We start from the raw sequence: 24,524 nt of genomic DNA on the forward strand, positions 1-24,524 counted from the left end.
GGTGAATACACTTCTATGTCCTGGTTTTCCAAGCATATTTCCCAACATCCAGAACTAAATTCCCTTGCTAGTTTTTTTCAAACCCAGCTTGAAACCTGACCATCACTGAACACTCAGACTCTACTCCTCCATAAGCCTTCCTGCTTGGCAGGAAGCCTTCCTACTTGGCAACTGCTTACAGTAATCATGACCTATCCATTGAACTCTTAATCTACCCCATCTCCCCCCAGAGTTTACATGATGTCATGGTCTGATGACAGTATTGCCAACAGAATTCACCACAACAGATTCTACTCTTGTGGGGCCCATGAATGTCTTGGCTTCTGCTCTTCCAGGGTTTCCCCTCTTTCCCTTTTAAGTATTTAGACAGGTTTCCATACTTCAAGTTCTTCTCAGAACCTAAATTCAAATGATCTCTTAGTTTTGTCTGGTGTAATCCTCAACCTAGGGTGGTGGCTCCAATTAATTCATATTCTGCAGTGGTGGATAAGCAGATGAGGTCTTTTTTTTTCTTATATGTAAGTTTGTTTGTAAAGTTTTGTTGAAATAAACAGTTTATTGCGTTCTTCAGTAGCAAAGACTTTTCTCTGCATTTGGAATTTACTGTGTTAAAAATTTTTTTAATTTGAGTATAGTTGATGCACAGTGTTACATTAATTTCAGGTGTACAACATAATGATTCAACAAGTTTATACATTATGCTATGTTCACCACAAGTGTAGCCACCCCTTGTCCTGATACATTTCTATTGCAATATCATCTACTATATTCCTTATGCTGTGCCTTTTATTCCTGTGACTTGTTTATTTCATGACTTGAATCCTGTATCTCCCTCTCCCCTTCACCCATTTTATCCAACCATCCTCTGGCATAGTTTTAGGAATTTTAATCTCCTTTTTTATCCCTGTTCCTCAACATACATAATCACTTGCACACTTGTGCACAACGCCACCCTCCGGCTACCTACATTGCACATTTCAACTGGTTTCTTGAATCAAATAATTAAATATATCAGGGACATGTGATATGCAGAATAAAATAAATATAGGAGCTTTTTGTTTTTTTTCTCATTTAAAATTTAAGTATGTGTTTGTTTATTTATTTATTCCATTTTATTTTTTAAAATTTACATCTAAATTAGTTAGCATATAGTGCAACAATGATTTCAGGAGTAGATTCCTTAGTGCCCCTGACCCATTTAGCCCATCCCCCCTCCCACAACCCCTCCACTAACCCTCAGTTTGTTCTCCATATTTATGAGTCTCTTCTGTTTTGTCCCCTTCCCTGTTTTTATATTATTTTTGTTTCCCTTCCCTTATGTTCATCTCTTTTGTCTCTTAAAGTCCTCACATGAGTGAAGTCATATGATTTTTGTCTTTCTCTGACTGACTAATTTCACTTAGCATAATACCATCCAGTTCCATCCACATAGTTGCAAATGGCAAGATTTCATTCTTTTTGATTGCCGAGTAATATTCCATTGTGTGTGTGTGTGTGTGTGTGTGTGTGTGTGTGTGTGTGTATACATCCATATATATATACCACATCTTCTTTATCCATTCATCCATTGATGGACATTTGGGCGCTTTCCATACTTTGGCTATCATTGATAGTGCTGCTATAAACATTGGGATGCATGTGCCCCTTCAAAACAACATACCCCTTGGATAAATACCTAGTAGTGCAATTTCTGGGTTGTAGGGTAGTTCTATTTTTAGTTTTTTGAGGAACCTCCATACTGTTTTCCAGAGTGGCTGCACCAGCTTGCATTCCCACCAACAATGCAAAAGAGATCCTCTTTCTCCACATCCTTGCCAACATCTCTTGTTGCCTGAGTTGTTAATATTAGCCATTCTGACAGGTGTCAGGTGGTATCTCATTGTGGTTTTGATTTGTATTTCCCTGATGATGAGTGATGTGGAGCATTTTTTCATGTGTTGGTTGGCCATCTAGATGTTTTCTTTGGAGAAGTGTCTATTCATGTCTTTTGCCCATTTCTTCACTGGATTATTTGTTTTTTGGGTGTTGAGTTTGATAAGTTCTTTATAGATTTTGGATAGTAACCCTTTATCTGATATGTCATTTGCAAATATCTTCTCCCATTCTGTCAGTTGCCTTTGAGTTTTGCTGATTGTTTCCTTTGCTGTGCAGAAACTTTTTATTTTGATGAGGTCCCAGTAGTTCATTTTTGCTTTTGTTTCCCTTGCCTCCAGAGACGTGTTGAGTAAGAAGTTGCTGAGGCCAAGATCAAAGAGGTTGTTGCCTGCTTTCTCCTCAAGGATTTTGATGGCTTTCTGTCTTACGTTTAGGTCTTTCATCCATTTTGAGTTAATTTTTGTGTATGGTGTAAGAAAGTGGTTCAGGTTCATTTTTCTGCATGTTGCTGTCCAGTTTTCCCAGCACACTTCTGAAGAGACTGTGTTTATTCCATTGGATATTCTTTCCTGCTTTGTCAAAGATTAGTTGGCCATACACTTGTGGGTCAATTTCTGGGTTCTCTATTCTGTTCCATTGATCTGAGTGTCTGTTCTTGTGCCAGTACCATACTGTCTTGATGGTTACAGCTTTGTAGTATAGCTTGAAGTCTGGGATTGTGATGCCTCCTGCTTTGGTTTTCTTTTTCAAGATCGTTTTGGCTATTTGGGGTCTTTTCTGGTTCTGTACAAATTTTAGGATTGTTTGTTCTAGCTCTGTGAAGAATGCTAGTGTTATTTTGATAGTGATTGCATTGAATATGTAGAATTGCTTTGGGTAGAATCGACATTTTAACCATATTTGTTCTTCCTATCCAGGAGCATGGAATCTTTTTCCATTTTTTTGTGTCTTCTTCAGTTTCTTTCATAAGCTTTCTATAGTTTTCAGCGTATAGATTTTTCATCAGTTATAGCATTTTAAATTTCATTTTGACTATTTTTTACTTCTTTTATCTCTGCAGAAAGGGATTCTAATCTATTTTCGACTCCAGCTAGTATTCTTATCATCGTGATTCTAAATTCTGGTTCAGATATCTTGTTTGTATCTGTGTTGGTTAAATCCCTGGCTGTCATTTCGTTGTGCTCTTTCTGTTGGGGTGAATTCCTTCATTTTGTCATTTTGAAGGGAGAAAAGGAATTAATGCGGTAGAAAAATTAAAATTAAAAAAATTAAAATTAAAAAATTAAACACACACACACACACACACACACACACACACATCTAATAAATGATGCTAGATCCTAGGTGTGTTTTGGTCTGGGTGTTGAAAGTGGTCTGACAGATTAGAGGGAAAAAAAGTGCAGGGGAAAAAAAGGAAATTGTTTGAGAATTTGAAAAAATGAATACATTGAAGTAGACTAAAATGAGACGATGGGAGGAAAATACAATTTGAAAGAATTTACACAAAAGTAAAGAATATAGTAGAAAAAATTAAAGAAAGATATTTTTAATAAAAATTAAAAATTAAAATGAATTTTTCTCTTCCTGTATTTAAGAAAAAGAAAAGAAATGAAAAAGAGAAAAAAGAAAAAAAGAAATCATTTGAAAATTTGAAAAAGTGAATACACTGAAGTAGACTAAAATAAAATGATGGAAGTAAGATAGAATTTGAAAGAATTTACACAAAAGTAAAGAACATAGTAGAAAAATTAAAGAAAAATATTTTTAATAAAAATTGAAAGTAAAAATGAAGTTTTTCTCTTTCTGCATTAAAGAAAAAGAAAAGAAATGAAAAAGAGAAAAAGGAAAAAAGGAAAGAAAATTGAATGGATGCACCTGCTAACAGATGGAAATAGGACTGAAATTACTTCGTTTTCCCCTAGAAGTCAGACTATGTAGCGCTTTATAGTCCATAAACTAAGTAGGTGGTGAGACTTGTGTTCTTGAAGAGTGAGGTTGACCCACTTGGGCGGGGCTCAGTGTAATGGCTCCGTTCTCCACTAGATGGCGCTGCTAGCTTATTGGGGTGGATTGTTGTGGTGCTCGTAGGTGCATGTGTGCATGTGTGGGAGCGGTGAAAATGGTGTCACCCAGCTATCCAGTCTCTAGTATCGGAACTCTGTTCTCCCTATCAGCAATTGTGCACCCGTCCTCTGTCTTCAGCTTTCATCCACTCCCCGCTTCTTCACTGTCTGTGAAGCCCCAGGCAGTACCTCTCTCCTGAGTTTTGTCTCAGATGCGGCTATTTTCCCCGGCCCCTTATTTCTGAAGGACTGCAGCTTTGACCTGGTCTGCCCCTCTGCGGGAGGGTCTCACCCAGCAATGGCTGAACAATGGCCAAATGTTGGCTGCACCCAGGAACGCTTGCTGGAACCTGCTGCTGCCGGAGCCCTGAGACTGCAGCAAGGTGCCAGCCTGCCCCAGAAAAAGTTCGCAAGAGAGTGTAGCAGCAGCTTTTCAGGGATTATGGAAAATCACAACACACATCTGGCACCAGACCTCAGCCTTAATGACCTTGTTCCAGCACCAGCAAATGTGGCCATTTTCTGGGATCTGCTGGGACCAGGTGGCTTCAACAGTATCTACCAAATGTCCTTCCAGCAATGGAACCTCTTTTCTCCGTGTGGCCTGAGAACCTCCTGGACCTCACTCTGTTCCTGGGGATTTGCCCTTCCCACCAGAGCACCTCCAGGTATTGAGCTGCAGAGTTGCAGACTTTGTGCTTCCCTTGTTTACAGTCTTAATGAAATTTAAACCCTCTCCTTTCTCCTTTCTCCCTTTTTAGTTTAGTCCCTGTGGCTGTTTCCAATTTTCCACTTTCTCTCCAGCTGCTTTTGGGGAGGGGTGCTTTTCCAGTATCCTCCCCCCTATCCCCCCCACCCCCCATCTCCATCCTCTCTCTGCCTGCAAAAGCGGCTCCCTGCCCACCACCGACTTCTCTCACCCCAACTTCACCTCTCCGTGCCACGTACCTGCTGAATTCTGTGGTTCAGGTTGTGAAGATTGTTATGTTAATCCTCCAGTCAGTTTTCTAGGTGTGTAGGATGGTTTAGTGTTGGTCTGGCTGTATGTCATGGATGCAAGACACACAAAAAACTTCCATGCTGTTCCACCATCTTGGCTCTTTTGAGAAAGAACCAATTTCTCACATGATCCAGTCTTCAAAACAAATGGCAATTAAAGGAGATGAAAACAATTAGTTATGGGCTAGTAAGAAAAATTATATGAATTTTTCCAGAGCCATTGGGTCAGAAGAGTCACATATGGAAAGAACATAGATGTGCTGATTCAGGGTTCAGAAGTTGTTCATGAGGCACTGGATGATGGAAAGGTTCTAGGGAGGGGAGGGTGAGTAGATAAGAAATCTCTGAAAAAGACAAGCAGGCTGAGGAGAAAGAGAGACATATACAGAGGATGAGATACAAACTCTGAAGAAGAGATGGCACAAAGGGTAGGTGAATATGTCATGCTTCTGTGTTTATTCCGTGGGAGTATCTTCTATCACGGCTGTAGGAAACCACACCCCACCACTGAGCCCATCCTCTTGGGACTGTCTGCTGAACCCCATATCCAGGTGCTCCTGTTTGTGAATTTCTTGGTGATTTACCTTCTGACTTACATGGGGACCCTGGTGATGCTCCTGGTGATCCTCCCCTCCCTGCCCCCAAGAAAGAAAGTACTTCTTTCTCAGTCACCTCTCTTCCCTAGATCTTTGTATCTCCTTTGTCACCATGCCCAAAATGCTGGAGAATCTCCTGTTTCAGAGGAAACCAATCTCAATAGAGCTGACTCAGGGTGTGTGTGTGTGTGTGTGTGTGTGTGTGTGTGTGTGTGTTTTGCACTCAGGGATCAAAGCCTTTCTGTTCTTTGTGATGACCTATGACCACTATGCTGCCTGCCATCTGCCACCCACTGTTCTCTGGTCAGCTGATAAGTAAAAATTGTGTGGGGGTCTGGTATGGGTCTCATGGAGACTGAGATTTGGGATGCTCATGTTATGCCTTACTTGAGCTGCGAGCTGCCTTCTTTATTCCCTCTGTCCTGCTCTCACATCTCTGCCAACTTTGCAGTCCTGGTATGTTCTACCATCATTCATACCCTTTTGACCATCCTCCTGATCCTCTTCTCTTACTCCTGCATTATTGACACCATCCAGAGCATCAGCTCGACCTCAGGCAGAAGCAAGGCCTTCTGCACCTGCTCCTCCCACCTTACCTCGACGATCTTCTCTTATGGTTTAGGTTTTCCTTACTGTCTTGTGCTAACCTCTGGTTTCCCACTGGAGGTGGTTTTCTCTATGCAGTACAGTGTGGTCACTCCCCTAGTGAATTCCTTTCTTTACAGCCTGAAGAACAAGGAAGTAAAAGCAGGTCTGAAAAGAATGTTTCAAAAAGGTTTGTAACAGCTCAGAGAACAGAGAAGAGTCCGAAGATGACTGGGAAATAGGGCAGAATTGCATCTAGATGGCTGGATAACAAGCATTAAGAAAATTTTTCTTTCCTAATGTCAGCCATAACAAAATATCTTGAACAAGCCTCTTTGCTTTAGGAGGCTTAAGAAAAGGCCAAGAGCTATTTGCTTACTTTAGCTCATATTTAATTTGTTCATGGGCAGCACAATGGATCAGATAATTATTTCAATCAAGAAAATTGGTACATACTTGTTCTTTCTTCATCTGTGGAACATTCTCAGTAGATTTACTACTGATAAAAATGTCTGTGACCTGAATTCTTATTTAAATCCACAGTGCTTTGAGATGTAGGGGCAAGCTTTGCTAGAAATAAAAGACCCAGTGCCTCTGGTAGTGACATAAACTTGAAACTCAGGAGTTGGGAGTCTGTTTGGGGATGAGCATGGACTGGAGAGGCTCCCAGAATGACTGGGAGAGGGAGCATCCAATTAGGGTGAAGTCAGATGCAGACATTTTCCATACTCTGTACATCTCCCGACACCTTTACCTGGTGGCAACTGGGAGAGAATCCACTCTTTCTGGGGTGGCCATCAGCCCTGCTGTGTCCCTGGGGCACCATTGTTGGGATGCTGAGGAGGTGCTGAGGCCAGGTGGCAGGTCATCACCAAAATGCTGGATACTGCCTTGCCTCCCCCAGAATCAGATTAGCTGCTTCTTTTAAATTTTTTTTTCAATGTTTATTTATTTTTGGGACAGAGAGAGACAGAGCATGAACGGGGGAGGGGCAGAGAGAGAGGGAGACACAGAATCGGAAACAGGCTCCAGGCTCTGAGCCATCAGCCCAGAGCCTGACGCGGGGCTCGAACTCACGGACCGCGAGATCGTGACCTGGCTGAAGTCCGACGCTTAACCGACTGCGCCACCCAGGCGCCCCAATTAGCTGCTTCTTTTAGTTTACATTTACACTTCCAGTTGGCTGAGCCTAATCAGGAGCCACCAGCCTGGAAATATGGGAAATGGCTCTGCAAGCATCTAGTCAAAGTAATAGAAAACCAAGTACATAGGACAAAAATGGGGTTGAGCGTCATCTGAAAATAAATTGGTGAAATAGATAACTTGTAAACGTGACCCTCCTCAAGCAAGAAACAGAAACTAGTATGGATAAAATCAGGAGTGAGGAGAGAGGATGGAAGGGAAAATGGGAATAAGAAGGAGAATTTAAAAACGGCTTCAATATGGGTCAGAAGAAAGAGGGAAGGGGGAACTACCCTTGGGAAAACAGTAAATAGAAAACTCAGGTCTATAGATGTACTGGCGCCCTCAGGTGGCCTGAGGGATTTACTACACCAGTGAACACAGGAGTTTAAGGGGAGGTAGGATCCTCTTACTCTGTGCTGATACAAGATATGATGTGGGGGCTGTGGCTTCTTCCCCACTATCTGGAATCCTCAGAAATTTCGAAGGAACTTCAAGGAACAGTCTTCATTTGGTGGACTTTTCTTCCCTTTTTATACCCATCCCATCTCACGGTGTCTCTGTTCCCACTTGTGCACTGCCCTCTACAGACCTCTTCCAGAACTAGGATATGCTCCAAATTCATCTAGATTCTTTTTTCTAAAGGAGGTTGACTTAAAATAATTTTATATAATAATCAAGTGAGACATTAATTGAAAATAGACACTCATCTAATTTTAGAATTACATATAAGACTTGTTTCAGGTCTTTCCACAGTTTGCCTTATTGCTTATCCGTTTTCCTATTTTGTCTACTTTGGGAATCTCATGCATTTTTAGCCAATATCCTTTTTCCCTTCAGTGGCGTTATTGTCTTCAAAAGAGCAACAGTTAATTTCTCCAACTGCAAAAATGGAAGCCAAAGGGCGGTGGAACAATATCCTCAATGTGCTCTAAGAAAATGATTATCATCCTAAAATTTTACACTCAATAAAATAGCTGTGCTATGCAAGGCAGATTTAAAGGCATTTCAAACAAAAAACAAGAACATCTGCCACCAGAACTTCATCAAAGGAAATCTTTAAAAGTGTTCTACAGGCAGTAAGGTTAAAATCGCAGATGTAATTTTCAAAATGCAGAAAGGAATGAAGATAAAAGACATTGTACACATGTGGGTAAATCTAAAAGAATATTGACACTAAAACAACAATAATATCTTATAGGGCCTTATATGTTTGTACAGGAATGTAATTAAAATTAGTAGAAAAAATAACATTTACATTGGGAGGCATTGAATTAAAAGTGGTCTAAGATCGTTTAAATGACAAAATGAAAGTAAAATTATCAATTAATATTAGGTTTTGATAATCCAATGAACTGTAATTTCTAGGGTGGCCACCAAAATTAGAGAAAAAAGACTGTAAAACTTCTAAACAAATGATTGGAAAAGAATGGAATGATAACAAATCATCCACAGAAAGGAAGAAATAAAATGCTAAATAACTTAATTGACAGAATAGAAAAAAATAGTAATGATATAGAAAATTGAAACATGATTAGCAAATTTGCCTAATGAACATATTACCCTACTGCACTGTGCTACACAGAAGCAAAATAGTATATGTTTTCTTAAATTTTATTTTAATTCTAGTGTAGTTAATATGCAGTGTTATATTAGGTTCATGTGTACAACATAGTGATTCAACAGTTCCATATATTACTCAGTGGTCATCATGATAAGTGTACTCTTAACCCCTTTCACCTGTTTCACCCATCCTTCCACCCACCTCCCCTCTGGTACATCTGTTTGTTCTCTATAGTTAAGAGTCTGGTTTTTGGTTTGTCTCTTTTTCCTTTGTTCGTTTGTTTTGTTTCTTAAATTCCACATATGAGTGAATTATATGCTATTTGTCTTTCTTTGACTTATTTCACTGAGCATTATATTCTCTAGCTCCACGCATGTTGTTGCAAATGGCAAGATTTAATTCTTTTTTATGGCTGAATAATATTCCATTGTATATATATATATATATATATATATATATATATATATATATATATACCACATCTAGGCACTTGGGTTGCTTCCATAATTTGGCCATTGTAAATAATGCTGCAGTAAACACAGGGTGCATATATCCTTTTGAATTAGTGTTTTCATATTCTTGGGTAAATACCCAGTAGTGTGATTATTGGAGTTGAATCATTCTTGATTATCAGTGTTTCTCAGTGGTCAATCAATTACTTTCTTCAGGATTACCTCAACATGCAGAATATAGGACATATCCTCTATTCAACTGGAACGTCTGCCTTCAGCTTTATTATGCACAAAATCATGACACAAAACACAGAAATACGGTCCTGCACATGGTCCATGGTATTTTCTGTCATTTATGAAGATCCCGGATGAGTTCTGGGACACCTGTAGTTCAGGTTCAGTATGGGACTGCTTTCCTCTTCTTCCTTTTATTCTGCACATCTCCTAACTCTTGGTGGCTCTGTGCCTACCCAGCACCTTCAAATTACCTTCTGCAAAACTCTTTTGACTTTTCTTCTACAGGATATTTGGCTAAAAGCCATAATTATTATTATTATTTTTAAAATCAATCTTAATCATGGTTGATTATTTTTGCCAGTATCAATTCTTCTTTTAAAATATTTTCTTAAGATCTTTAATTGTAAAACTCAAGAATTTCATATAAGATAAACATGTTTAGGCCTCTTGCAACATTGTATTTCATTTTCAATCTATTTTCCAGTTATGATTCTTTAGGGGCATTTTGGCCAATTTATCTCTTCCTTTTATTGGCATGTTTTAACAAGTTTTGTAAACTATGCAACACTCATTTGTGATTCATTTCCTTTTTGAGGATTCTTGTCTTCCTTTTGCTATTTAAAAACTATTTTCATCCATACTTGATATGGTTTTGTGAAACAAAATGGTGCCTACTCAAATCTTGTTCCCATATGTTAGTAACATTTTTCCCATTAATTTAAATTAAGAATAAAACTGTGTGATGGAGATGCCAGAGCATTTAAAATTTTTGTTGCACTTCATTATTATAATTTTTTTTATAATCAAAGATTGTTAAATATTATATAAATAACACTAACTTTTAAATTTGTAAAATGCATTTAAATAATACATTATTTAAAAAGAACAACCATTGGGGTGCCTTGGTGGCTCAGTTGGTTAAGCATCCAACTTTGGCTCAGGTCGTGATCTCACAGTTGGTGGGTTCGAGTCCTGCGTCGTATTGGGCTCTGTGCTGACAGCTCAGAGCCTGGAGCCTGCTTCAAATTCTGTTTCTTCTACTCTCTGTCCCTCCCATGTTCATGCTCTGTCTCAGTCTGTCTTTCAATAATAAATAAACGTTAAAAATTAAAAAAAAGACAACCATCTAAATAAAGCTAGCAACACAGAAATAGTTAAAATTATTTCCCTCTAAATTTGTCCACAGAAAATCTTTTTATAATGGATTCTTAGATGCATTTATTAGCATACCATAATTATACCTAAAATTATATCATGAACATTTTCTCATGACTTCTTATTTTATTTTTATTTTTTTAAAGTTTACTTTTGAGAGAGGGAGGGGGAGAGAGAGAGGAAATCAGTGCCGGCCCAGTGGGGTAGAACTAGGAACCATGAGATCAGGACCTGAGCCGAAACCAAGAGTCAGACGCTTAACTGACTGAGCCACCCAGGTACTCTATGACTTCTAATAAAAAAAGCTCCATATTTAATTATCATCCAGTTCCATTAAGCACACAATCAAATTTGATATAATAATCCTACTGTCATTAACATGTCTTCAGCCTTTTACTATGATACCAATTTCTTTATGCTAACAATTATTCCAAATTATATCTAGGATAGGTCCAATGAAATGTTCAATACTACATTAAACAATTTTAGCATGAAGTTTTCCCTATTAGTGGTTATTTCAAGAACCTGAGCCCTGCCCAAAGTTTATGAACACCATTAAGATTTTGATACTATTCAATTTAAATGAGACATATTAAATCACTCCAATAGTAAATCAAATAGATTTGTTGGTTTTTGTTTTTTCCCATGTTTTATTGAGGTATAAGAAACGAATAAAATTGGATATATTTAAAGTACATAATGTGATGATTTGATATATGTGTACATTGTGAAATGACTATCAAAATTAACTTAATCAACATATTCATCACCTCATGCAGTTATCGCTTTGTGTGTGTGTGCGTGTGTGTGTGTATGTACAGAATGCTTAAGATCTGCTTTAAGTGTTTTCATGCATACAATTCCATATTACTAACTATAGTCACCATGCTGTACATTAGGTCCTCAGAACTTATTTGTCCTACAACTTAAAGTTTTCATATGCTTGGATCTACAACTCCCATTTCCCTTCTGACAACCAACCACCATTCTAATTCTCCATTTCTATGAAAGAGGTTTTTGCTTTTGTTGATTATATTCCACAAACAAATGATACCATACCATATTTTTCTATTTCTCTCTGACATTGTTCATCTTGCACAACGCCCTCCAGCTCCATCCATGTTGTTGCAAATAGAAGGATTTCCTTCTTTCTCATGATTGAATGATATTCCATTTTTCATATATATCATATCTTCTTTATCCATTAATTGGTAGATGAACACTTAGTTTATTTCCATATCTAGGCTATTGTGAATAATGCTGCAATGAGCATGGAAGTGCAGATTATCTCTTTGATATCCTGAGTTCATTTACTTTGGATACATAACCAGAAGTGGGGTTCCAGCATTGTATGGTAGTCATTTTTTAAAATGTTTATTATTATTTATTTTGAGAGAGTGTGTGTGCATGTGCGTGAGCAGGGGAGGAGCAGAGAGAGAGAGAGAGAGAGAGAGAGAGAGAGAATCCCAAGCAGGCTCTGTGCTGTCAGCACACAGCTGGTCAGGGGGACTTGATCTCATGACTGTGAGATCATGACCTGAGCCAAAATTGAGTCAGATGCTTAACTGACTGAGCTACTCAGGTACCCCATGCTAGTTCATTTTTTTTCTTTTTTTTAAATTTTATTTTTTAAAATTTACATCCAAATAAGTTAGCATATAGTGCAACAATGATTTCAGGAGTAGATTCCTTAGTGCCCCTTACCCATTTAGCCCATCCTCCCTCCCACCACCCCTCCAGTAACGCTGTGTTTATTCTCCATATTTATGAGTCTCTTCTGTTTTGTCCCCCTCCCTGTTTTTATATTATTTTTGTTTCCCTTCCCTTATGTTCATCTGTTTTGTCTCTTAAAGTCCTCATATGAGTGAAGTCATATGATATTTGTCTTCCTCTGACTAATTTAACTTAGCATAATACCCTCCAGTTCCATCCACGTAGGTGCAAATGGCAAGATTTCATTCTTTTTGATTGCTGAGTAAAACTCCATTGTGTGTGTGTGTGTGTGTGTGTGTGTGTGTGTGTGTGTGTGTATACCACATTTTCTTTATCATTCATCCATCAGTGGACATTTGGGCTCTTTCCATAATTTGGCTATTGTTGATAGTGCTGCTATAAACATGGGGGTGCATGTGTCCCTTCAAAACAGCACACCTATATCCCGTGTATAAATGCCTAGTAGTGCAATTGCTGGGTCGTAGGGTAGTTCTATTTTTAGTTTTTTGAGGAACCTCCATACTGTTTTTCCAGAGTGGCTGCACCAGCTTGCATTCCCACATGCTAGTTCATTTTTAATATTTTGAAGAACCTGCATATTGTTTTCATAATGGCTAAACCCATTTACATTCTCACTAACAGTGTACAAAGTTTCCCTTTTCTCCACATCCTCACCAACACTGGTTATTTTTTGTCTTTTTTTTTTTAATGTTTATTTATTTTTGAGACAGAGACAGCATGAACAGGGGAGGGGCAGAGAGAGAGGGAGACACAGAATCTGAAACAGGCTCCAGGCTCTGAGCTGTCAGCACAGAGCCTGATGTGGGGCTCGAACTCATGGACCATGAGATCATGACCTCAGCCAAAGTTGGACGCTTAGCCGACCAAGCCACCCAGGCACCCCTATTTTTTGTCTTTTTGATAGCAGCCATATTAACAGGCGTGAGGTGATACGCATATGGTGACAGACTTGCGAGTGACATCTTCCAGGGAATCACCAGACAGGTAAAGTAATGACTGTTTTCTGGGAATGGGTGTGTGTGTGTGGGTTCTTGAAGGGGCTCCATTCCTGCCCCTCCCCTGCTCCTTTAGTCTGTTGATTTTTACCATGATTGAGGGATGTTGTTTTTCACATCTATTGCAGAGCTGGGGAGGGTGGGATGGGAGTTGGGCAAACAAATCAAAGCACCACAAAGGTCTCTGCTTTTACCAAGAATCAGCCACTTTTCTTCATTAAATGTTTCAAGAATTGTTGCAAATCTTTCGTTAATTTCCAGAGTTTAGAAAAAGTTGATTCTGGCCATTTTTGCCTGTCCTCTTTACCTTTACGGAGGAAAGAATTTTAGGAGGAACTTACTCCACCATTTTTTCAGACTTCCCTCCTCAAATGCATTTTGCATATTACCTTTGAATTCCTGGACCTTGGTAAATTGCTAAGTAGTTCTAACTGTAGGTTTCTTTGGCTTTTCTACATACTCAATAATGTCACTTGCAGGTTAAAAACGTGACTTTTTTTTTCCCATTTTTATGCTCTGATTTTTTTTCTGCCGTATTGAACTAAATATAAATGACAGTGCAATGTTGAATGGAACTAGCAATAGTATAATTCTAGTCTTGTTCTTAGGGGAAAAGATTTCAATGTTTCACAGTAAAGTATTATATTAGTGGTAGGTTTGTTACAAATAATTCTATGGCTTGTTTCCTGAGAGTTTTGTTTTGTTTTCTAAATCAGGAATCAATGTTGAATTTTATCAAAGGGTTTTTTCAGCATCTATAACATAATTATCATCTTTAGTTTGTTAAGTGGTAAAATATTCATTTTTCGAACTTTTTGGGAAATAATTTTAAATTAAGAAAAGGTTAATGATAGCACAGAGTGTTTTTTTATGCCCTTCTTTCCCAGCTTCTACCCAGCTTTCTCTAATGTTGACATCTTACATAACCATGGTACATTTCTCAAAAAATTAATATGAGAACAATACTGTGACCTAAATTACCAATTTTGTTTAGATTTCACCAGTTTTCTCCACAAATGTTCTCTTACTGTTCCAGAATACAATCCAAGAAACCATGTGCACTTAGCCATCATCTCTTTAGTCTTCTTCAATTATGAGAGTTTCTTAGTCTTTCCTTGTTTACCATGGCTTTGATAATTTTCAAGAGTACTGTTCAGGTATTTTATAGAACATCCCTCAAATTTGATTTGTCCATAGTTTTCTTGTGATTAGACTGAGGTAATGGCTTTGGGAAGAAAATCACAGAGGTGAAATACCCTTTACATCACGTCATATCAGGGAGTGTATGATTTATCACTGATGATGTTATGCTTGTTTACTTGATTAAAATGGTATCTGCGACTCTTGCCCATTGTAAAGTTATTATTTTTCCCTTTCTGTACTTTGTTATTTGGAAGTGAGTCACTAAGTCCAGACCACACTAAAGAGAAGGAGAATTACATCATCACCTCCTGGAAGTAACACTATTTCCATACATCATTTGGAATTCTGTAAATATTTGTCCCTTATCTCTAAGTTATTTATTTACTCAATCATTTATTTACAGAGGAATAGATTCATGGATATGTATTTTATTCTTTGGGGTATAGTCCGAGAGTATTGCTGTTTATTTTTTGCTTAAATAGTTTCACATGTGGGTATTGGGAGTTCTTTCAGATTGGATCTTGTGTCATTTTGACAGGTTGTGATCATTTAAAAAGATTTTTTTAATGTTTATTTGTTATTTTTGAGAGACAGAGACAGAGCACAAGCGGGAGAGGGGCAGAGAGAGAGGGGGACACAGAATCCGAAGCAGGCCATTTTTTTTTTTTTTAAACATGACTTTATTTCTGGAACTACAAAATGTGCTAGGTTCATCTTGTGTTTTCTTGTCCCAGCTCTAGAATCAAGGAGCCTTGGTTTCTTTTGTTAGAAAATGGTATTTAAACACCAAGATCTGATTCAACAATTACATATAGTACTTGGTGCTCTAAATTCTACACCTGAAACTAATATTATAATGTATGTTAACTGACTGGAATTTAAATAAAAAATAGGAAAGAAAAAAACCCCCACCAAGATCTGTGTGCTGTGTGTTCTCATTGCTATTGAGGGGTCACTGCTTCTAGGCCCTTCCATGGATATAGCTAGGAAATGAATATATGCATTCTAACTCAGGTATGCACATGTATCTATATATCTTTTCTGGATCCATCTATACATATATTAACATAAATATGATCTCATGCTGATGATCTCAGACTCAAATCAGCACCACAGGGTTATGTCTACCCTTTTCTCCTTGATTATTTGTACTTTCTCTTCTAGTGAGAAAGTTGGGCTTGTGGTATCTACAATTTATTTGCTTATTTTTTTCAACTCTATTCCTACTCATTATCTACTTGTCATATTCATTACTGGTCTTCAACTATAATTTCTCATTTTAGAGCTATCAATTTTTGCCATATGTATAGATTATGGATATATACATATACACATTCTTCTAAATCTATGTACATATAATTATACATGTTAGATATGTTACATGTAACTTTAGAAAAATTTTTAATAACTTATAAGATTGTATGTAAATTTTAGGCGGTTATTAAAATTATAAAGACTATCATAGTGTGTTTATGTTACATTGAAAAGTGAAAATAATGGAATACAGGATTGTGGACACTGTGGGCGAATGGAATTTAAATTGTCAAAAATGAAAACAGTGGTTTAGAATAATGTGTATGAAGACTATTATTACTTAAATTTATTCTGAAATTGCTACATCCTTTCCTAAAAGAAATATTTGAAATAAAGTGCTTGTTCCAAATAAATTTTCTGAAGAAGAATTGAGGATTGTTCATTACAATCTTATGTCTCAGGATATGTATAACAGCTGTGAGAATAAAGATACTAATATTTTTCTTTGAGATAAAATCCATGTACCGTAAAATTAACCATTTTAAAGCACACAATTCTGACTAAGTCTCAATAGTTAATTTTTGCTTTTGTTTCCCTTGCTTGAGGAGACATATCTACTAAGAAGTTGCTATGGTCCATGTCAAAGAGGTTACTGCCTATGTTCTCCTTTAGGATTTTAATGGTTTTCTGTCTCATATTTAGGTCTTTAATCCATTTTGAATTTTTTTGTGTGTATGGTGTAAGAAAGTGGTCTGGTTTCATTCTTCTGGATGTTGCTGTCCAGTTTTCCCAACATCATTTGTTGAGTAGACTGTCTTTTTCCCAGGGGATATTCTTTCCTTCTTTGTCAAACCTTAAATGACCATATAGCTGTGGGTTCATTTCTGGGTTTTATGTTCTATTCCGTTGATCTCTGTGTCTATTTTTATGCCAGCCCCATAATGTTTTGGTCACTACAGCTTTGTAGTATAGCTTGAAGTCCTGAGCTTTGTTGCATGTAGCTATGCTTCCCTTTTTCAAGGTTGCTTTGGCTATTTGGGGTCTTTTGTGGTTCCATACAAATTTTAGGATTCTAACTCTGTGAAAAATGCTGTTGGTATTTTGATAGGGATTGCATTAAATGTGTAGATTGCTTTGGATATTTTAACACTATTTGTTCTTCTGATCCATCAGCATGGAATGTCTTTCCATTTCTTTGTGTCATCTTCAATTTCTGTCATCACTGTTTTACAGTTTTCAGAGTATAGGTCTTTCGCCACTTTGTTTAGGTTTATTCCTAGGTATCGTATTGTTGTTGGTGCAATTGTAAATGGGATAGATTTCTTAATTTCTCTTTCTGCTGCTTCATTATTGGTGTATAGAAATGCAACACATTTCTGTACATTGATTTTGTATCTGCGACTTTACTGTACTTGTGTATCAGTTCTAGCATTTTTTTTGGTGGAGTCTTTCAGGTTTTCTATATAGAGTATCATGTCATCTGCAAATAGTGAAAGTTTCCCTTCTTCTTTGCCAATTTGGATGTATTTATTTCTTTTTGTTGTCTGATTGCTGTGGTTAGGACTTCCAGTGTTATGTTAAGTAACAGTGGTGAGAGTAGACATCCCTATCTTGTTCCTGACTATAGAGGAAAAGCTCTTGGTTTTTCCCTGTTGAGGATGGTATTAGCCGTGAGTTTTTCATATATGGCTTTTATTAGGTTGAGGTATGTTCCCTCTAACCCTATTTTGTTGAGGGTTTTTAAATTTTTTTTTTCAATGTTTATTTATTTTTGGGACAGAGAGAGACAGAGCATGAACGGGGGAGGGGCAGAGAGCGAGGGAGACACAGAATCCGAAACAGGCTCCAGGCTCTGAGCCATCAGCCCAGAGCCTGACGCGGGGCTCGAGCTCACGGACCGCGAGATCGTGACCTGGCTGAAGTCGGACGCTTAACCGACTGCACCACCCAGGCGCCCCTGTTGAGGGTTTTTAAAATCATGAATGTATATTGTACTTTGTCAAATGCTTTTTCTGAATCTATTGAAAAAATCATATGGTTCTTTTCTTTTATTAATGTGGTGTATCACACTGATTGGTTTGGAGATAAAAAGCTATTGCGCAGTGAAGGAAGCAATCAATGAAACTAAAAGTCAACCTTTGGAATGGGAGAAGATAATTGCAAACAGCATACCTGATAAAGGATGAGTATCCAAAATCTATAAAGAATTTATCAAACTCAACACCTCAAAAATGAATAATCCAGTTAAAAATGGGCAGAATACACAAATAGACATTTTTCAAAGACATATAGATGGCCAACAGGCGCATGAAAAGATACGCAACATCACTGATCATCAGGGAAATACAAAACATCTGGGAAATATGAGTCAAAATCACAATATTACCTCATACCTGTCAGAATGGCCAAAATCAGCAACACAAGAAGTATCAGGTGTTAGCGAGGATGTGGAGAAAGGGGGACCCTCCTATGCTGTTGGTTGGAATGCAAACTGGTGTAGCCACTCTGGAAACAGTATGGAGTTTCCTCAAAACTTTAAAAATAGAAATACTCTATGACCCAGCAATTAAACTACTAGGTATTTGCCCAAAGAATATAAAACTACTGAGGTGCCTGAGTGTCTCAGTATGTTGAGTATTCAGCTTGGCTTAGGTCATGATCTCGTGTTTCGTGAGTTTGAGTCCCACATCAGGCTGCTGCTGTCAGTGTGGAGCCCATGTTGGATCCTCTGTCCTTTTCTCTCTCCGCTCCTCTCCTGCTCATGCTCTTTCTCAAAAGTAAATAAATATTTTTATTTTATTTATTAATTTTTTTAATGTTTATTTATTTTTGAAAGAGAGGAGAGAGAGAGAGAGAGAGAGAGAGAGAAACAGAGCATGAGCAGGGGAGGGGCAGAGAGAGAGAGGGAGACACAGAATCTGAAGCAGGCTCCGGGCTCTGAGCTGTCAGCACAGAGCCTGACGTGGGGCTTGAACCCACGAACTATGATATCATGACCTGAGCCGAAGTCGGAAGCTCAACGGACTGAGCCACCTAGGTGCAATAGATATTTTTTTAAAAAAAGATAATAAAAATACTAATTCAAAGGGGTACATACTCCCCAGATGTTTACAGCAGCATTATCTACAATAGCCAAATTATGGAAAGAGCCCAAATGTCCATCACATGATGAATGGGTAAAGAAGATGTGATAAACATATACAATGGATATTACCCATACGAAAGAATGAAATCTTGCCATTTGCAATGATATGGATGGAGCTAGAGAGTATAATGTTAAGAGAAATAAGTCAGCCAGAGGAAGACACATACCATATGATTTTACTCATATATGGAATTTAAGAGATAAATGAGCAAAGAGACAAAAAAAAAAAAAAAATAAAAAAAAAAAAAAGAGAGAGAGGCAAACCAAGAAACAGATCTTAACTATAGAGAACAAACTGATGGTTACCAGAAGGGAGGTGGAAGGGGGCATGGGTGGAGGGTGATGTGGAAGGGGGCACGGGTGGAGGGTGATGTATGGAAGTGTTGATCATCAGCTCAAAAGAAAACCCCATACACATTAAGAAGTAACTCTCCATTCTTCCCTCCTTTACATTCTCAGGCACCTACCAATCTGCTTTCTGTCTCTAGAGTTGCTGATTCTGCTGCAATATCAGAATAAAATAGGGAGTGAATTTTTCTAGTTAATTGAAATTTATTGCCGAATTACCTATGTCATCATTTCAGTTCTACATTCCAGTGTATACCTTGTCAGAAGGTTCATTTGGTCTCTAAACCCATAACCTGAGAAAAGTATTAGCTAGGGACCAAATCTGAAAACTCCCATCTTAGGCCAAAGGGCATAGAATCCCTTACTGAGGTAAGCAGCAGCATATGTTAGCAATTTTAGACACATCACAGCGGAGTCCCCAAACCAGGGCTCTGGTGATAACTTCCTATGGATGAAAAGAAGCAAGTCACAACAATACATATATCCTAATTCTATTTATATAAAGTTCAGAAACAGGCAAAAGTAAATTATATAAAGAAAACCAAAGGAAATGATTAAAAAATTCAGAGGAGTAGTCAGTTTTGGGGAGTGAAGGAGAGGTAGTAAAATGAATAATTTCTTTAAAAAATTGTAGTTTTTGAGAGAGAGAGAGCACACACACACACACACACACACAAGTGCTGGGGAGGGATGGAGAAAGAGAGAGGGAATCTTAAGCAGGCTCCACTTCCAGCATGGAGCCTGATGCAGGGCTCCATCTAACAACCATGAGATCTCGACCTGAGCCTAAATCAAGAGTTGGACGCTCAATCAACTGAGCCACCTAGGAGCCCCTAGAATGAATAATTTCTTAAGCTGAGTAGTGGGTATGTGTGTATTCATTTCATAATCATTCTTTAACTGGTACATATATGTTTTATACATTTTTTAGTAAGTGTGATATTTTTTATAAAGATAAAGTGATAAAAGTAATAGAATAGATTGCAAAGGTGTTAAGAAAAAGCAAAGAACATGATGAAATCAGGGTAAAATTGACAAACTCCTCATGAACTGTCACACTGCAAGGCTCCCTCCCTCTCTGGCATATTTGCTGCCTTTTTTGTCACCTGTCTTAGAGGAAGAAACTTCAGGCATGCTTAGGAAATGGTGTTCCTGGGAAATTAATACTGAAAATTTTCCCATAAATTCAACCTTTTAACACTAAGCACTCAGGTGTATAATAGGATCATTACTAGTTATTTATGCCTCTTGGGAAGGCCAAAACACAGGCAGAATCTCCCGAATTTCTGCAGGCCGGAAATACAAAAATCCTTGAGGGAATGGTAAGAAGAGCTTCTCTGAGGCCTAGAGAGGATCCTGTCGCTGATCAGGCAGTATAGTAAGCAATGGTGTAGCACTCTGGGCATCAAAGTTCAAGGTCATTGCCCCTCCAAAGGAGCAACTGCTGAGCCTTTAGATTTGAAGGGATGTCTTCACGCAGTTATGATTTCATGTCTTTCATTTATTCTAAAGGGAATTTGACTGAGTCTCTTGGTATCTTTCCGTGACAATTACTATCATTCTGTGACGTTTGCGCACTGACTATAACCAGCCTTCTTCTCAGGTGCAGTGCCGTAAACTTCCTTTCACCATAGAAAGCTTGACCTTGGAGGGTTCACTGATGCTTCACCTTAGGTCAGAGAATCCAAAGAAGGCCTTGAATATTCTGTTGTTTGTGGAGCGAGATAATGTATTTGGAGTTTTCTGGAGTATCAGATGAGAAGAGGCCCTTACTGTGAGTTATCAATGGCTAGATGAGGATGAAAAGCCTGTATAACTGACAACTGGGACAAAGTGAGTTTATGAAAGTAGCTTGAGAAAAATGTAAGCTAATATTAAGTGAATTCAATAGTTTGTATTTACTTTTCCCCTTTTTTCTCAACTACAATGAATTAGAGAATAGTAAAATATAGATTAAACAAATCAGAAGCAGGGGTGCCGGGGTAGCTCAGTCGGTTCAGAGTCAGACTCTTGACTTTAGTTCAGGTCATGATTTCGCGGTTCGTGAGCTTGAGCCCCATGTTGGACTCTGTGCTGACAGCTCAGAGCCTGAAGCCTGCTTCAGATCCTGTGTCTCCCTCTCCCTGCCCCTTCCCCCACTTGCACTGTCTCTCTCTCTCTCAAAAATAAGTAAACCCTAAAAAAATTTTAAACAAATGAGAAGCAATGTGAGAATGGGTTTGTTTGTTTATTTATTTATTTACTTATTTATTTATTTAGAGAGCACACACACACACACGTGTATGTGCAAGTTAGGGAGGGGCAGAGAGAGAGAGAGCGGGAGAGAGATATTCTTAGGCAGGCTCCACGTCCAACAAGAGAGCCTGAGGTGGGGCTCAATCTCACAATTGTGACATCATGACCTGAGCTGAAATCAAGAGTTGGACGCTTAACTGACTGAGCCACACAGGCGCCCCTGGGTTTATATTTTATAGATAAAAATGAATTAGTTGGAGGTGATGCAGTACCTTAAATCCAGCAAACCACTGGTCCCTAAACAGTAACCAATTGTTTGACAGCCGAAAGATGAGAGGCAAGGACAATTTCAGAATTCACTTGTGATGAGATCAAAACCAGATTATTTGTCTAAAGCTCATAGCCTGTACTCTACAAGCAAAAGAACACAGATAAGGTCAGCTTATTATAGAAAATACAAGTCTGAGTGAAGGCTAGGTGAGAAGTGAGGTTCCTAGAGACATAGAGCCTCCTTGCAGCCTCTCTCACTGGAGATCTGTCCATCACTCCACACATACATAAAAGTTCTTGGAAATTTTAAGAGTCTGAACTCTGCCTCAATATGATTATTGTTTCTCTGCAGAACTTTCAGCTTTTCATGTGTGTCTCCTGTGGTCACCCAGTTGGAAGTCTCTATCTTTCTCACCGTTTACCCTTATCTATGACTTTTCTCTTTTATAGATCCAGGGCCCTACATTCTTCTCAGATGTGTATCCCAAAACTCAATAAAAAATAATGACAGATGGGGCGCCTGGGTGGCTCAGTCAGTTGAGCGTCCAACTTCAGCTCAGGTCATGATCTCACGGTTCGTGAGTTCGAGTCCCGCGTCAGGCTCTGGGCTGATGGCTCGGAGCCTGGAGCCTGTTTCCGATTCTGTGTCTCCCTCTCTCTCTGCCCCTCCCCCATTCATGCTCTGTCTCTCTCTGTCTCAAAAAATAAATAAACATTAAAAAAAAAATAATGACAGATCAATGAAACTAATGACTTTTCCAAATGAAAGCCTAAGGTGAAATGTTTTAGAATGAGAAAAATGAACCAATATGTTCATCACAAAACTTTCTTATTATTTAATAATTTGTTTGCCTTGAAAAGAAATTGAACCATCCTTCCTATAATTACTTTGTGTCATTGTCACATGCACTTCTAATTTAGGGTGCGGCATCTGACATTGTAAGTAGTTAGGAGTACAGCTTACTATTGTAAACTCACTTAATATCCTTTTGTATGCAGATATGTTCCAGTTCTCCACCATGCTCTGTTTTCATTTCAGCACCTGATATGTTGCAAATACTTTTCCAAAGTTCTTGCCAGAGCTGCCTTCACCTCCTTGTTCTTCAGGCTATAGATGAGAGGATTCAGCATGGGAGTGACTACAGTATACTGCACAGAAAAGATCAGCTCAAGGGGCGCACCTGAATTTGGCATTAGATGGCGGAGCAAACCTGAGCCATAGTAAAGGGTCACTGCAATGAGGTGGGAGGAGCAGGTGGAAAAGGCCTTACTTCTGCCTAAGGTGGAGCTGATGCTCAGGATGGTGGCAATTATACGGGTGTAGGATAAGAAGACCAAAAGGAAGGTTCCGAGTCCATGTAGAAGAGTGGAGCAGAGCAAGGCAATGAGGTTGCTGGAGATATTGGAACAGGACAGTGAGAGGAGAGAGGGCATTTCACAGCTGTAGTGGGGGATGATTTGGGCCTTGCAGAAGACCATCTTCACAGCTAGGAAGATGTTGATGAGTGCATCCAGAAAGCCCAGTCCCCACGAGCCCCACACAAGCTGCATATACAGCTGTTTACTCATGATCTGTCCATACAGCAGAGGGTGGCAGATGGCAGCATAGCGGTCATAGGCCATTGCAGAAAGCAGACAGGCTTCAGTTCCTGCAGCAACAAACACAAAGAAGACTTGAGCAAGGCAGCCCTCTACTGATATTGTTTTCTTTCGAGACAGAAGGTTCTCCAGCATCTTGGGCACAGTGACCGAAGAGAAGCAGATATCGACAAAAGAGAGGTGACTCAGGAAGAAGTACATGGGTGTGTGCAGGTGAAAATCAATCCTGATCACCAGCAGCAGCATCAGGTTCTCCATGATGGTCAGCAGGTAAATCCCCAGGAAGAGCACAAAGAGTGCAGCCTGGACGTGGGGATTGGCAGAGAGCCCGAGGAGGATAAACTCCGTGATGGTGCTGTAGTTCCCCAAGTCCATTTACAAAGGCCTTTCCCTAGAAATAATACAAAACACCACAGGAGCCAAAGGTCTATTATCCCCCAAGGAATTTTCTAATTGCATTGGTTCTCTTTTCGTATCACTATTGCCCAGTGAACAAACAGTTTTGTTTTCTATTATAACCTGGGTTTCGTGCAGCCACTTAGAACAAAAAGATGATTAAGGTATGGTCCTTGTTCTTAGTATTCTCCATGGAAGAACATGGACATGAAAACAATGAATGCTACAATTCATGAAATGGGAGCTCAAACTGATTTAGTGAGGGTCAATAATGATAGTTCTCTGAGCGAATTTGACAACACTTTTAAGAAAGTGTATGATTAGTGTGTTTCTCACATATATTTAGTTTGCCTAAAAAATACAGTCAAAGGCTCAAGACTGAAAAATCAGCTCAGTTTATGGGTAGTTAAAACATGGGTAGTGCTGAAAAGTTGATGCCCAGGGAATAAGTGAGCATCACAGAGCAGTGGCTAAACATGTGGGCTCCTGCATTAAACTAAGATCGAATCCCAGGTCCACCACTAATTAGCTATGATTTTATGTACAAGATACATAACGCTCTTACTTCAATATCCTTGCATATTAAGAGAAGATAATAACAGTACCACAGAGGGTTTTTAGGATATGAAATTATATGAAAATAATAATTTAATTCCATTAAATATGAAATTATATACAAAGCTCTTCAAAAGCATCT

At 38.6% G+C, this 24,524-nt stretch overlaps 1 protein-coding gene and 1 pseudogene across 1 annotated transcript; one reads left to right on the top strand and one right to left on the bottom strand.

The window, feature by feature from the left end:
- Window positions 1–5,353: 5,353 nt before the first annotated feature.
- Window positions 5,354–6,349, top strand: LOC121039011 (olfactory receptor 8S1-like; annotated as a pseudogene).
- A 16,518-nt stretch (window positions 6,350–22,867) lies between these two features.
- LOC121039060 (olfactory receptor 8S1-like) lies at window positions 22,868–23,806 on the bottom strand. Its single transcript, XM_040489062.1, has one exon. It carries the CDS (start codon window positions 23,804–23,806, stop codon window positions 22,868–22,870), a length of 939 nt encoding a protein of 312 aa, XP_040344996.1.
- Between the last annotated feature and the right edge of the window lie 718 nt (window positions 23,807–24,524).

Source organism: Herpailurus yagouaroundi, unplaced genomic scaffold, assembly GCF_014898765.1.
Source record: "Herpailurus yagouaroundi ecotype Mexico unplaced genomic scaffold, PumYag 166, whole genome shotgun sequence".
NCBI classification, from domain to species: Eukaryota; Metazoa; Chordata; class Mammalia; order Carnivora; family Felidae; genus Herpailurus; species Herpailurus yagouaroundi.